General features: G+C 67.2%; 2 protein-coding genes across 3 annotated transcripts in view; one reads left to right on the top strand and one right to left on the bottom strand.

Moving 5' to 3' along the window:
* KCNT1 (potassium sodium-activated channel subfamily T member 1) overlaps positions 1-2,593 on the bottom strand; it is a 63,437-nt gene extending 60,844 nt beyond the window's left edge. For both annotated transcript variants that reach the window (XM_047093900.1, XM_047093901.1), the window contains exon 1: positions 2,472-2,593. In XM_047093900.1, the coding sequence (XP_046949856.1) occupies positions 2,472-2,593 (122 nt within the window). The remainder of the gene's footprint in view (positions 1-2,471) is intronic.
* Positions 2,594-4,193: 1,600 nt separating this feature from the next.
* On the top strand, positions 4,194-8,707 carry SOHLH1 (spermatogenesis and oogenesis specific basic helix-loop-helix 1). Its single transcript, XM_047093773.1, has 7 exons — positions 4,194-4,381; positions 4,831-4,981; positions 5,347-5,468; positions 5,556-5,641; positions 7,169-7,355; positions 7,846-7,916; positions 8,490-8,707. Exons 1-7 carry the CDS (start codon positions 4,194-4,196, stop codon positions 8,705-8,707), a joined length of 1,023 nt encoding a protein of 340 aa, XP_046949729.1.
* The last annotated feature ends 4,247 nt before the right edge of the window (positions 8,708-12,954 follow it).

The following is a 12,954-nucleotide window of genomic DNA, read 5'->3' as shown; positions in this document are numbered from 1 at the left end:
TGGGGCTCCACCCAGAGACTCGCACACACCCCATCGCCCCCCTCTCCAGCCCCAGGCAGGGGCAGGGCCCTCCTGCACACTCCGGGTGCCCCCACTCCGTCCAGCACAGCGCTCCTACGCGGAACGCAGGGGTGTGCACGGGGGCGCGTCACAGTCAGGTACACACCCTTCCCACCCTGGTCTGGACACGCTCAGGCAGACCCCCCCCATTTCAGAAAACCGGGGGCTTGTCTGGGAAGAGAACACAGGCACCGCCGCCCCCTGGAGGCAGGAGTCACTTGGGAACAGCCCACAAAACCCTGAGTCCTCGGGGAGCCCAAAGAGAAGCCTCAGGAAACAATCTGCACTCGGTCACTGACCCTCCGTAGGGAGGGGAAGTCAAGTGACAGAGTCCGGCGTCCGCCACACCGTGACTATCCCGAGTAACTTCACGGGCTGCTGAGACCCGGGCAGGTGGACAAGCTGGCTGGGGGACTCAGAGGCTGTGGTCCAGCTGGACGTGTGGACACACGGTCACACCCGTGGACCTGCACTCTGACACAGAGCCCCAGGTGGGTCCCCCCACCTCTATCCCCTTTCCACTCACCCCTGTCTTTCTGAGCTGCTGCTGTAGACTCTCCCGGCCAAAAACAGAGCTCTGAGTTCCTCCCAGTCCCCGGACCGGGAAGCCACCCCTGTGCCGGCCAGGCCTGGGCTGTGCCTCGGGCCCTGAGAACCTTCCCCACAGGGCCTGGGCCACTTCCTGCTGCCCTGCATGCACTGCTCCCTAATATGGGCCTAGAGGGCGGGCCGAGACCTCCGGCCAGGCATACACCCTGGCAGGGCGTCATCCCCAGCTCTCTGTGCCCTCTGCCATCGGGGCTTGCAGGGTGCCAAACCAGTCCCCGGGGTCAGTGGGGGGGAGGGGCAGGGCTGTGGGGAACCGGCAGTTCCGGGAAAGGCCAGAGGGCTCTGAGCAGAAGGCCAGCACCGGCCTGCTCTGGGGCAAGCCCGGCCCTCCCTAGGCCCCTGCCCCTTCCATAGCAACTGTCACCTGCGTGGCAGCGACATCTGCACCCGGGGAAGGAACAGGGTAAGAAAGGCAGTGCCCAGGGATCTTCGGGGGCGGCTAGGACCTGGGGCCCCACCCCCCGGGGACAGGCACAGGGCCCAGACAGGGGTCCAGGCACCAAGGTAGAGGTTCCTGCAGCCCAGAGAGCCAGGAACCCTTCCCAGGTCCCCAAGTGCTTGACCCGCCGGCCTGGGGGCTGCCCCCGCCAGCAGCAGGAAAGGGTGTCCCAACACCCTCACCTCTGCAGGAAACCACAGCATCGTTATTAGGATCACCCAGCACCTTTCAGGACAGAGCCCGCCCAAGCTCCAGGGAAGGAGGAAACCCGGGCCACCAGACTGCAGAGCTGCCCCTGCGGTCAAACCCTAGTGCAGGAACCGTCGTCGCAGAAGTCCCCCCCACCCCCACCAGACCCTCGTTTGCCGGGAGAAAGGTCTCCCCTCTCCCAGCCGAGGACAGCCTCCCTAACCTAACGGTCTTGGCCTCAGACGCTCCCGCTCCAGCCCACGCAAATTACACTCCCTCGCCCAGCCTGACCTTCCCTGGGCGGGGAGGGGGGGGGGTCCTCACATGGCCTCCTTTTCCCTGGTGGGGGTGAGTCTTCACCCTTCCCTGGGGGGCTTCCCATCCAGCCTGACCCCCCCCTCCCCCCCGCATGCCTGCCCCTGGTTTGGGACACAAGCGGGTCTGGTCTGTTTTCCTTCCTGGGCTCCGCCAGAGCTCCAGTCACCTGGATGGACAGGACATGTGGCATCCCGGGACACTGCTCAGGGAAAGGTGGCCCAGCACGACTGACTCCCAGGTCACCTAGAAGCCAGGTCAGCTGGCCCTCTTCTCACAGGGGTGAGCAAATGGAAACGCCCAAAAGGGAAACGACAAGCCAAAAATACCAAGCCATTAAAAGCCAAAATCCCTGCCCTTTGTGCGACACAGCCCACCTGCCTCCCACACGCAGTCAGGGCCCTGGAACACCCGCTTCCACGTGGAGTGCCCTTGCCCCTGTGCCCGCCGCCACCCCCTCGCGGGAGCACCCCAGTGGGCCCTTCCTGCAGGCTGGGGGGAGGGGGGCTGGGAGGCTGGCGCAGCCCGGCTCCCGGCACCCCGGAGCTGCTCGGAGCCCCACACCCAAAAATGGCCACACTGGGGGCACCTGCGCGCCAAGGGGGTAGACAGACAGACGCCGGCCCCAGGCACCTGCCGGTCACCGGAGTAAGTGCCGCGGAGGCTGGTCCTGTGGGGCGCTCCTGTTCCCCGTGGTGCGGGGGAGGGCGCTCATGGGTGCGCTCATGGGCACCTGGGGTGTGGGGCTCTGGGAGATGAGGGGCCCCGGGGCACGCGGTTGTGGGGTGCGAGGGGCCTGGGAGGGGGCGCTGGCGGGGACTAGGTTCCCTCCGCCTGGGGAGAGGCGCATCGGCCCTACCTGGGGGCGCATCGGCCGTCGTCGAACACGAAGGTCCGGTTGGTGTGGCCCCCGCCGCACGCCGCTGGCCGCGCCCCGCTGTACGAGCCCCCCGGGCTGCGCGCTCCGTCGGGGAACGGCATGCGGGGCGGCGGCGGCGGCGGCTCGGATGCGGAGCCCAGGGAGAAGCTTCTTTGCTTTATCCCGAAACACAACACTTTTCTCTCTCCGAGCAGAGAAAAAAAAGCCTGTTCCAGGGTCAGGGTTCGGGCGCCAGGCCGGGTGCGCCCCCTGCCGGCTGCGCCGGGAACCGCGGCGGCTGAGGGCCAGGCGGGGACGCAGCTGGCTGGGCCCCTCCCCACCCCGGGACCCGCCCCCATCGCGGCGCTCGGAGCCGTCCTAACCGCGAGAGACAGGAGGGGGCACTTCGGTGGCCAGAGAACCCCAAGCGCGCCGCAGGGTCGCTCGGTCCTGGGAGGAGGGCTCCGTCCTACCAACAGACCCGCGTTCAGCGACTTCCGCCAGCTCACCCCTGGAGGTCCAGCAAGAGGAGCAGGCGGACCGAGCCCTCCAGAGACCCGCAGGCCCCTGGGGAATGAGCTGAGGGGTGGGGAGAATCCAGGGCCCAGGGCAGGCAGAAGGCACAGGCGTGGCAAGGGGCTGGGATGGGGCAGGCGCTGGGGTGCCGGGGAAGGCGCAGCGGGGGAAGGTGACGTCGGGGTGGGCTCCGAGCTGTCAGGATGCCCCCTGGCTCCTGGGTGGGTGATGACACTTCATTTAGGTGGAGCGCCCTGCAAGAGGGGGCAGGCACACGTGGACTGTAGACCGGCTGGCCCCCAGCAGCAGGTGGGGACCCTCCAACCTGTCCCTAACCGACCCCTGAGCCCCGCACATCTTGGTGAGCAGTTCTCAGACCAGCCTCCCCCCGTCCTCTGGGAACCCCCCTACCTGGGCCTCACGGTCTCCCCTGGGTCCGCGGGCCGCACAATGTTCCAGAAACTCTCATCTCCTCCTCCCCCCACACCTGTGCCTGTCCCTGCCTCAGGTAACACCCACTGCTCTGTAGGGGAGTCCAACCTGCCACCTCTGGCCTCCTGACACCGGGCCCACGTCCAGACTGGGCTCCTGCCGGTTCCTGCTTGGGGCGCCAGCCGCCCAGCCCTGTCCCGAAAATCACCGCTTCTGCCCTCCTGCCCCTCCCTTCCCACAGTGGCCATTTACCCGCGCCTTCCTCCACGGTCAGGCTCCTCGAGGGCATCACGCCTCCCTGTAGACAGAGCCCAGCTGGAGGCTGGCACCCAGGGAGGCCACACCCGAGTGGGAGGTGGGCCGACCCCCCGGAAGAGGAGGGAGGACCACTCAGCCCGGGCCACACGTCGGCCCTGGAGCGGGCAGATCCAGGCCACCACTTTCTGGCAGCTTCCGGGGGGAGAAACTTGAGGGTCCGGGGCGAGTGGGGGGTGGGGCAGAGCACGCGTCTGGGCGGGGCCGGCGGGCACACGTGAGTGGGCGGGGCTGGCGGGACGCACACGTGGGGCGGCGCGTGGGGGTCCCGGGGCGGCGCGCGACGCAGCTTCGGTGCAGCCGCGGTCATGGCGTCCCGGGGAGCTGAGCCAGGCGCTGGGGGGTGCGGGTGAGGAACTGGGGGGCTGGAGGGGGTCAAGGGTGCTGGGCGGGGGGACCCAATGCGAGTGGACTGCGCTGCAGGTCCGCCCACCCGGCGAGGCCCGTGGGGCAGGCCCTATGGGGGGAAGGCGGGGCTCCCGGAGGACGTCCACTACGGCGTTCTGGGGTTCACGGAGCTCGGCGCCCCGGCGTCTCCCGGGCAGCGGCTCTTCCCCATCCAGTGCCCAGGGCTGCCGCGAAGACAAGGCGCCCGAGCGTGCGGGCTCCGGCCTCCCGCGGAACGTGCTCAGCGAGCGGGAGCGCAGGTGAGCCGCGCCGGGGGAGGAGGGGCCGGGCTGCTGGGGGGGGGGGGGCGTGGGGGAGGGGAGTGGGCGTCGGGCGTCTGACCTGCGGCCCTGTGGGGGTTATAGGCCGCTGGGACAGGGTTTGCGGGGTCTGTGCAGTAAGCGGACCGTGACTGGTGCCCGCGGTGAACAAGAAGCCCCAAGGGAGGGGGGGTTCCCGTGGCCACCAGTGCAGCCCCCCTCCCCCCCCCCCCGCTTTGACCTGAGCTGTGGGCGTCTGGAGGTTGTGCACTTGGGATCACTGGCGCTGGTGGTCTAGGGCACAAGCACAGCCTCTTTTTTGGAGAGCTAACGAGGGGGGGGGGGTCTTGTTCTTCAACCTGACGAGACCCCGAGGTGCCCGGAGGGAAGGGTGACCTGGCCACCGAGGCCGGCTGGGCTGACGGTCGTTGTTGCTTGTCCGCAAGCAGGAAGCGGATCTCTGTGAGCTGCGAGCGCCTGCGGGCCCTGCTGCCCCGCTTTGATGGCCGGCGGGAGGACATGGCCTCGGTCCTGGAGATGTCCGTGCAGTTCCTGCGGCTGGCCGGCGGCCTGGTGCCCAGCCAGGAGCCGCCCACCGCCGTGAGTGTGGGTCCCCCGTCCGCACCCACGGCTGCCAGTCGCCTCGGCCCCGGGGGGCGGCTCTGACCTGCTGGCCTCCCCCGTGCCCTGCGCCGCGCACCCCGGGCGGCCGTGATCTCGGCAGGCGTTGCCCTGTCTGTGCCGGTTCCACCTCCACGAGTGAGGCGGGCGTCCCAGGGCACGAGCTCCGTCGTCACTTAAGTCCCTTATGCGCGTCTCCACCTGCTCTGTGTTTCCGGTCCGGCGTCTGCTCTCGGGCTGACTCCCTTGACCCCAGCGGGGTGGCGGGTGACAGGGAACGGCGGGTTGTTCCCTCCCGTTTGTTGCCTGACCGTCGTCGGGTGTCACGTCTGTGCCAATTCTAGGCTCTCGCTCCGTCCAAGGAGACGTGGCACAAGTGGCAGAGGGACGTGTTGCAGCTGGCCCTGTCAAGTCCAACCTCAGCAGGGGCACCAGACTCCGGGATGGCGGCACCCGGCGTGACCGTGTGAGTGTCCCCCGTGTGGCTGGGTAGCCCGTCGGGGCAGCAGACACAGCCTGTTCAGGGCTCTCTCTTTGTGTTTTTGTTCTTTAGGCCCCAGGCTGCGACCGCAGGTGTGGCCGAGGGCGAGGCCCCGCTGGGGGCGGCTGAGGTGCTGGACAGGCCGCCAGCCCTCCCCGGTGAGCAGGAGTGCAGGGCAGGGTCTGTTCCTGAGCGGGGCGCGGACGCTTAATGTTGGTTCTCTCGGGATCCTCTTGTCGGGGGGGAAGCCTTGGAGACCCCACGCTGCCTTCGGCCGCGGTACAGACCTCAGGACAAGGGTTGCCGGGAGGGGCAGGTGTGAGGGCTCAGGTGCCCCAGATGGGTCAGCCACGAGCGGTGGTGGTTCTCTGTCAGCTTGTCTGCTGGGGAGCAGGGTCCAAGCTAGCGGGTCTCTGACTTGTTTCTGCTCCTCAAGGATGGCCCCCCTGCCCCTCCTCCGCCCTGGGCCTCTAGGGGTCCCTGGGTCCCCCAGGAAACTTGTTGGCCCCTGTCATGGCCAGCTCTCTGGAGCGGCCCCCACGCTGCCCTGCTCTTCTCGGTGCCTGTTTTTTTTTTTTTTTTAATTTTTAAAAATCTTTATTCATTTTAGGGGCGCCTGGGTGGCGCAGTCGGTTAAGCGTCCGACATCAGCCAGGTCACGATCTCGCGGTCCGTGAGTTCGAGCCCCGCGTCGGGCTCTGGGCTGATGGCTCGGAGCCTGGAGCCTGTTTCCGATTCTGTGTCTCCCTCTCTCTCTGCCCCTCCCCCGTTCATGCTCTGTCTCTCTCTGTCCCAAAAATAAATAAAAAACGTTGAAAAAAAAAATCTTTATTCATTTTGAGAGAGAGACAGAGTGCAAGCAGGGGAGGAGCAGAGAGGGGGACACAGGATCTGAGGCAGGCTCCAGGCCCTGAGCCGTCAGCACGCAGCCCGACGCGGGGCTTGAACTCACAAACTGTTGAGATCATGACCTGAGCCGAAGTCAGACGCTTAACTGACTGAGCCACCCAGGGGCGACCCCCCCTTCCCCCCCCGCCCCACTCTTTGTCCCCCTCGGTGCCTTTTTGATGTTTTTTTCTGTATGGAGTGAGAGTCATCGGCTTTGCACGGGGCCTTTGTTCTCTGGTGCTGTGCCGGCCAAGCCTGCAGGCACTTCTGATGATGTCTCTCTCGTGCTGGACCCCGCACCCCAGCTATTTGTCGCTTCTTGGACACGGGTGCTGGTGATTGCCCTGTGCCAGAGTCCCCGAGTGCCACAGGAGGCGAGGCTGTGTCTTCCGGTTCCCGGAACGTGCCTGTCGAGGAGGGGAGGGGGCTTGCTGTGAACAGGGCTGGCGGCAGAGCCGGGGCCACAGGCAGGGCGTGAGGGTGCAGAGGTGACGCGGCAAGGGGGCTGGGTCTGAGGGTGGAGGCCGGGGTCAAGGATTGCGGGCAGGTGGGGGTAGGGTCCCAGATCTGAGCTCCAAGGGCCTGGCCTGAGGTCAGCGGTGTCTCCTCCTAGAAGCTCCCCTGGCCCCAGGTGCGTAGCCCTGCGGCCCTGGGCGTCTGTCCTCGGGAGTCTGTCTGCCTCTTGCTCCCGAGCTCCTTGTGTCCCCGTGCAGGGTGCAGTGGGCGGGGGCTGGGGCCTTTAGGGGAGGGCTGCGCCCACGTGGGGAAGGCCGACCTGCACCTGCCTTCTCTTGTAGAGCCCTGCAGCCTGGTGACCCGGCCCCCAGACCCGAGTCCCTCCAAGGCCCTGAGGTCGCCTCCACCCTGGCCTCCCCGCTCCTGGCAGCCACCCTCCCCTTTGGTGAGCAAAGAGGCTCAGAGCTGCCGGGGCCAGGCTGGGCCCCTGATGGAGGGGGCCGACTCTTCCATGACACTGGACACCAGGTGGGTGCCCTGGTGGGCGCGCGCACCAGCCCCACACACCGCCTCCTAGCCCTGCCCGCGCTCTGCCCGCCCCTGCCCCTGGGAAGTTCGCACCCCTCCCTCTCTGTCTGCCGGGGCCACAGCTGCCAGCCCGGGCCTGTCTGAGCCAGACGCTGCCGTGTGGCTCTCTGATGCATTTCCGAAAACGTTGTCGTGTTCCCAGTCCGTCTGTGTTTCGGCTGATAGTAAACGAGTTTGTGTTTTGTTGAGCGTGCACCAGCTGGGGCGTGGGAAGGGAGCGTGGCAGAGGCTGGAGAGAAACCAGCAGAGGCAGCGGGGTGGGCCAGTCTGTCCCCAGCGTGCAGGCTCGGGGTCTGGCGGGGAAGGGGGGGCACCCAGTGCATCTTAAACCTGAAGCCAGCTTTGAGGGCACACACCTTTATCTCGAGGCTGGAGGACCGGGTCCACCTGGGACCATTCGGTCAGGGTGCGTTCTTCCGGCCTCGTTCAGGTCTGCGTCCGGATGTGATGTGGAAGATGGGGCGTCCTTCCTGCTGAGCGCCAGTCCCGACTGGTGGCTGGGTGAGTGGGGATGCGCCACCTGGGCCACCACTTGCCCTGATCGGGGACAGGCCTCGAGGTCTCAGGCGGTCTGGACGAGGGGCTGGGCAGGTGGCTGGGATTAAGAGGAGACGTGCTCGAGCTCGGGGTGCGGGGCAGTATCGGGGTCCCAGTATTTGTCTCTCACTCCTTGTTGGTGGTTGTCGGGGTCGCTGGGGTGGGGAGCGTAAGGTGGCGAGCATGCACGTGGACCGTGTGCGTGCGCGTGGCACTTGGGGCTGGTTGTGTGTTACCCGCGATTCAGGATCCGTGCCTTTTCTGCACACAACGTCCCCACAAAGGTGTCTGGACGTGGAATGAGTCTATAAGATTCAGCGTCGTGGGAGACGCCTTCCTTGTTCTGGGCTGGTGGGTTCTCCCGGGTCTCAGGGGGGACCAGTGTGTGTGGGCCCACTCACCCCACACGGCCCTCGGGCGCCAGGGGCTTGCAAGCCGGGCAGGACAGACGGGCAGAGCTGGGCCTCTCCGCACCTTGACCTTGCCACGTGCGCCCCAGGTGCCCAGGCTGACGTGTCCCGTCTCTGACGTTTCCAGGGTCTCTGGAGGGCAGAGGTGCCAGCGTCCCTTCTCGGAGCATGGCCAGGAGCAGCCTGCTGGACAGGGCAGAGCCCAGCTTCCTGACAGACATCGGGCCCGGCTCCCAGGAGCTCCCAGACGGCCCCCTGGACCCCTGGGGCTCGGACGCCGGCTGCCCCAGCCTGGCCCTGCGGGATGAGGTGGACAGCATCTTCCCCGACTTCTTTCCCTGCTAGGCGGTGGGGAGGGGGTCAGTGCCACACGTGCCCGTGTCGCGTGCCGGGTGGCTCATCCCGGGTTCGGGGGCGGCAGGGCCGGCTGCGTATTAAAGGCGGTGCTTCTCCGGAAACCAGAGCTCCTGGAGCTTCGCCTCTCTGTAATCGGTGCGATTCACTGGGCAGATGGCACCACTTCCACTCAGAGCGTGGGCACCTGCCTGGGGCTTTGCTCCTGCGACGGTCTTGGCCTTGAGAAGTCCCTGAATAGCCTTGCAGTCTGAGGAGGGCTCCCGAGGACTGGGACTTCTGTGCTCCGGGCCTGCTCCCCGGAGAGGTGGGCGGGGACCCCACTTGTCGCGCCTTGAGTGCCCTCTGCCCTGGCTGGGGCGCCCTGAGGAAAGGGCCGGCTTCCGTCTTCGAGGTGGGGACCTCTGCACTCCTCACACGGGGCAGGGCACCTGCAGAGGTCACCTGGCAGGTCCCAGTGCCGTCCCAGGTGCCCCTGACCTCTGGGGCCCGGGGAACGGCTGGGTTACTGGGAGGGGCGTCCCAGGCCCCCGTGGTCTTGTGCAGCGGACCCTACCCGGCGTGACCGTGAGCCACGGCAAAGACAGGTGCCGGTCTCTGAGCCAAGCTGGCTGGGGTCTCACCACACTGCTCCTACTCACGTCCTTCCGGAGATGCTGGGCTCCAGGCCCCCCGTGGAGAGTGCTCAGGGGCCTCAGGGCCGTCTACCATCCGGGAGGGTGGGTTCTCCCGTGGTCTTGAGCCCTCTGTCCAGGCTGTTTGCCTCACCCCTGCGTGTGTCTTTGTCTCTGCGGCTGGAAAGTTCCATTCGTTCTGTCCGTGAGTGGCCGCAGACAACGGTGACGAGCGCTGGCGTGGGATGGAGGCGAGCTGGAGGGGACCACGGCCGGGGAGCCGTTGCCCCAGGGCACAGTCCTCAGGACCTCCCTGGTTGTCGCGTGCGTGCATACGTGCGTGTTTGTATGTGTGCAGCACGGGGTGGGGCACTGCGGGTGCCCTGTCCTCACCCCCTGCACCCCGAGCACAGCCCCGGTGACTCTGCCGGCTGCCTGCGGAGTCAGGGCCGAAGCAAGCACCCGGGCCCTGCCCCTGTGTCTCCCATTCCCTGAGCCCAGAGGGGGACCCCGGGGTAGAATTGTTGAGCCCCGCCCCTCCCACCTGGGAGCAGGTCGGTCTCCGCGGGGGCCCGGTGCAGGCTCCGTGGAAAACCCCAGGTGATGCTGGGCAGGCTGATCTAGAACAGTCCTGCCCGGAGCCCTGGGCGGCCCACCCGTGCCCTGTGCTGACCTCAGGTCGGCACCAACAAGGGAGATCGGGAGTTCGACTGAGGTGCCGGGAACAGAGATGATACCCTGCCCCACCACCAGGCCTTGCCTGGGAGGACGGGGCCCTGTCTCGGGTGGCAGCCTCCCCATCTTGGGCCTGTTGGGGGGGGGGGCCCTGGAGCCACTGTCGAGAATGATCCTGAGGCCCAGTCGGGCTCGTGGACTTGCTCCCAGCGCCCCCAGTGGGACCAGAGGGGTCTGGAACCAGCATTCAACTCTGCCCTGGCCATGTGATCCCACGGCCTCTGCCCTGCAGGCCCCGGCAGTGTGGGCATAGAGCCCCGTCCCTCAGCTGGCTGGGGCCTGGCCTCCCTCCGATGGTCGGTGACACCCAGGGGAGTGGCAGGTGGGGCCCCGCTGGCACGGACCCCTGGTGAGCTGGAGGAGAGCAGGGCTGCCACACGGCCTGGTGGGGGCTTGGCTGGGGCTGGAAGGAGCCTCAGGTTTCAGGGAACAGTTTTTGTCCCCACCCTCCTCCTCTCCAGCCCTTGGTGGTGGTGATTGCCGTTGCACGTGTTCAAGAGAAGGATCGGAAAACTGTTAGGCTGGTGATTACAGGCTTGTTTTCTGGATTTGGGGGGGGGGCAGTGCTCGGCACAACCTCCCCTCCGGCTCTTGAGGTGACCTGCTTCCCTCCTCACCACCCCTGCTGGGAGGGCCTGTGTGCCTGCAAGTAGGACACACAGAAGGGACACGGCTCAGCAGGACCCCAGCCACCCTCAGGCCGAGCACTTTGGATGGGGACGTTTTGGAGGGACTGTGCCCACAGCTGGGGTTTGGTGCCCATCAGCCTTTGGGCTGAGAGCTGACTGTTCATTCCTGTTGTCCCACCCTCCCTGAGCCCTGTCCCTCCAGCAGCCCTCTCTCCTCTCTGTCCTCCTGCCCTGCCCACTGCCCCTCCCCTGCTTGGATCTCCTGGTCACCGGGGGTCACTGTGAACGGGGGGGGGGGGGTCGTCACTGTGAGCTGGCGTCTTGGTCAGGGTGCTCGGTGCTGCTTGGTGGTTGTGTGTAACCCACAGCAGTGTAACCCTGAGGATACGCAGATTCTGCCCCAGAGCCCCGGGGGGGGGGGGTGCTGGGCCAGGGGCTCTGCTGCTGGGGAGGGGTCACAGTCCCGGGGCCCCCCTTCGCCCCCAGGCTCCCATCCGATCTTGGCAGGAGGGCCATGTTCTCCGTCCCCCACCCCAGGTGCCCAGTGGAGGCAGAGGAGGTCCTCCCGAGACCCCTGCTTGACTGGCCCGGCCTCACTGTCCCCCGTGTCACACACCTCAGGGAGCCGGAAACCAGCTCGGTGCCGTTCCGTGCCTGCCGTCGGTCCCTTGACAGCCAGGACACCTTGTCATCCCCCAGCAGGCCTGGCTGTCCCCCAGCCCATCCCCTGAGCACAGCGGGGTGCTCACGGCAGGAAAGGGGCCCCCAGGCCTGCTCACAGCCAGGGCAGCAGTCCTGAGGTCCACGCCTCTTGCTCAGAGGGTGATGGGACAGGTCCCTTTGCCTACATCGCTCCCCTCCCCCCCCTGGTGTGCTGGCAGGGCTTTTGAGCTGGCGATGGGGGCGAGATGCCCTGGGCCTGTCCTAGAGGAAAGCGGGAGGCAGGGCTGGGGGCTTCGGGGTGACAGATTTTGCTAGAGCAAGGAGGAGCAGGGAGACGGGGCACCCCCACCCAGACTGTGATCCGCACAGGCGTCGCAGGGTGGGCCTGGCCTCGGCCCCAGGCTGAGGGCTAGGGGCAGAAAGGACGCAGAGGCGAGACACAGGAACAGCCGGGGGCCCGGGGGGCCGCTGAGAGGGCAGCTGCCCGATGGCAGGGGTGGGGTGGGAGTGAGGAGGTGACTCCACTGTTGGCTCTTGGTGGAAGAATGAGCTGGAAGGAAGCGGCCCTGGGCGGATGCAGGTGGGAGCGTGGCCTTCTAGGGTGGGCCCCCGAGGGGTGGGGAGGCCCCCTGGGTGCTGGGGTGTGGCCTGGAGGCCTCATTCCAGCAGCAGGGGTGGGGGTCCCCTCTTCTGATGGGACAAAGGTCCTCTCCGTCCAGGCTGGTGCAGGTGCGGCACAGCAAGCCTGTCCCTGAGACCCCTCCTCCAGGGACCCCTGGCCTGGGACACGGTGGGCTTGATGTGTGGCTCAGGCGGTGGCCCTGGGGAGGACAGGGGCTTGGCCGCTGTGGGGCAGGGCGCTCCCCACAGCTGGGCTCCAGGGCAGGGGAACCTGGGACACCTAGGTGACCACCCCAGGGGCTGCGGGCGGGCACCTGCCAGGCTTTGACGACTCCGGGAGGAGTGAGGTGCGGTTAGTGACTGTCCATGCTGCGCCTGGGGTCTCGGCCACCGTCATTTAACAGAGACACAAGCATGTGGCCAGAAGGGGTCTCTAAGCTGGGTCCCGCTTGGAAGCAAGGGACCGACCTAGGTTGTGTCTACTGGCTGCCTCTGCCCCCGTGAGACTTGCTCCCGACCCTACGATGTGGCCATGGAGTCTGGCCCCGTCGCCTCCCGGCATCCTGTGCCGTCATCCTGGCACCCTGGGGAACCCCTAGCGGCCTCCCCCCACTGTGTGGACGTGAGGGTCCCCACCTCTCTGCCCCCGGCAGCCCTGGCCCCCTGTGGCCACCAGCCAGAGCACCCCCACAGAGCACACTCAGTCAGGGGGCAGGTGTTTATTGGGCACGCCAGGAAAGGTCTCCAGGAACGGGGGCCTGGGGGAGGGGAGCGGTTGAAGGGCTCCTCCGGTGGACTGTGAACTTCTAGTGCTTCGACGGGACGATACCGGTGTGGGAGACGCTCCTGTGAGCGAGAGGGGCGGCGTGGGTTTGGGGGGTGGGGGACCGATGGGGCAGATCCTGTCCCCTGGTCTCTTTCTGCAGACTGGCCCCGAGCCTCGCAGCAGGCCCCCCAGCGCCCCAGGCCCCCACAG

This window comes from Lynx rufus, unplaced genomic scaffold, assembly GCF_022079265.1.
Source record: "Lynx rufus isolate CCGP_SWC_20201006 ecotype Redwood Valley unplaced genomic scaffold, mLynRuf1.p SCAF_36, whole genome shotgun sequence".
Taxonomy (NCBI): Eukaryota; Metazoa; Chordata; class Mammalia; order Carnivora; family Felidae; genus Lynx; species Lynx rufus.
This window is presented reverse-complemented; position numbering and strand designations above follow the sequence as displayed.

Coding starts and splice junctions, on each gene's coding strand:
- SOHLH1 (XM_047093773.1), top strand. CDS start 4,194: ATGGGGGGAAGGCGGGGCTCCCGGAGGACGTCCACTACGGCGTTCTGG. Junction 5,642..7,168: donor CAGGCCGCCAGCCCTCCCCG/GTGAGCAGGAGT, acceptor CTTCTCTTGTAG/AGCCCTGCAGCCTGGTGACC. Junction 7,356..7,845: donor TCCATGACACTGGACACCAG/GTGGGTGCCCTG, acceptor GGCCTCGTTCAG/GTCTGCGTCCGGATGTGATG.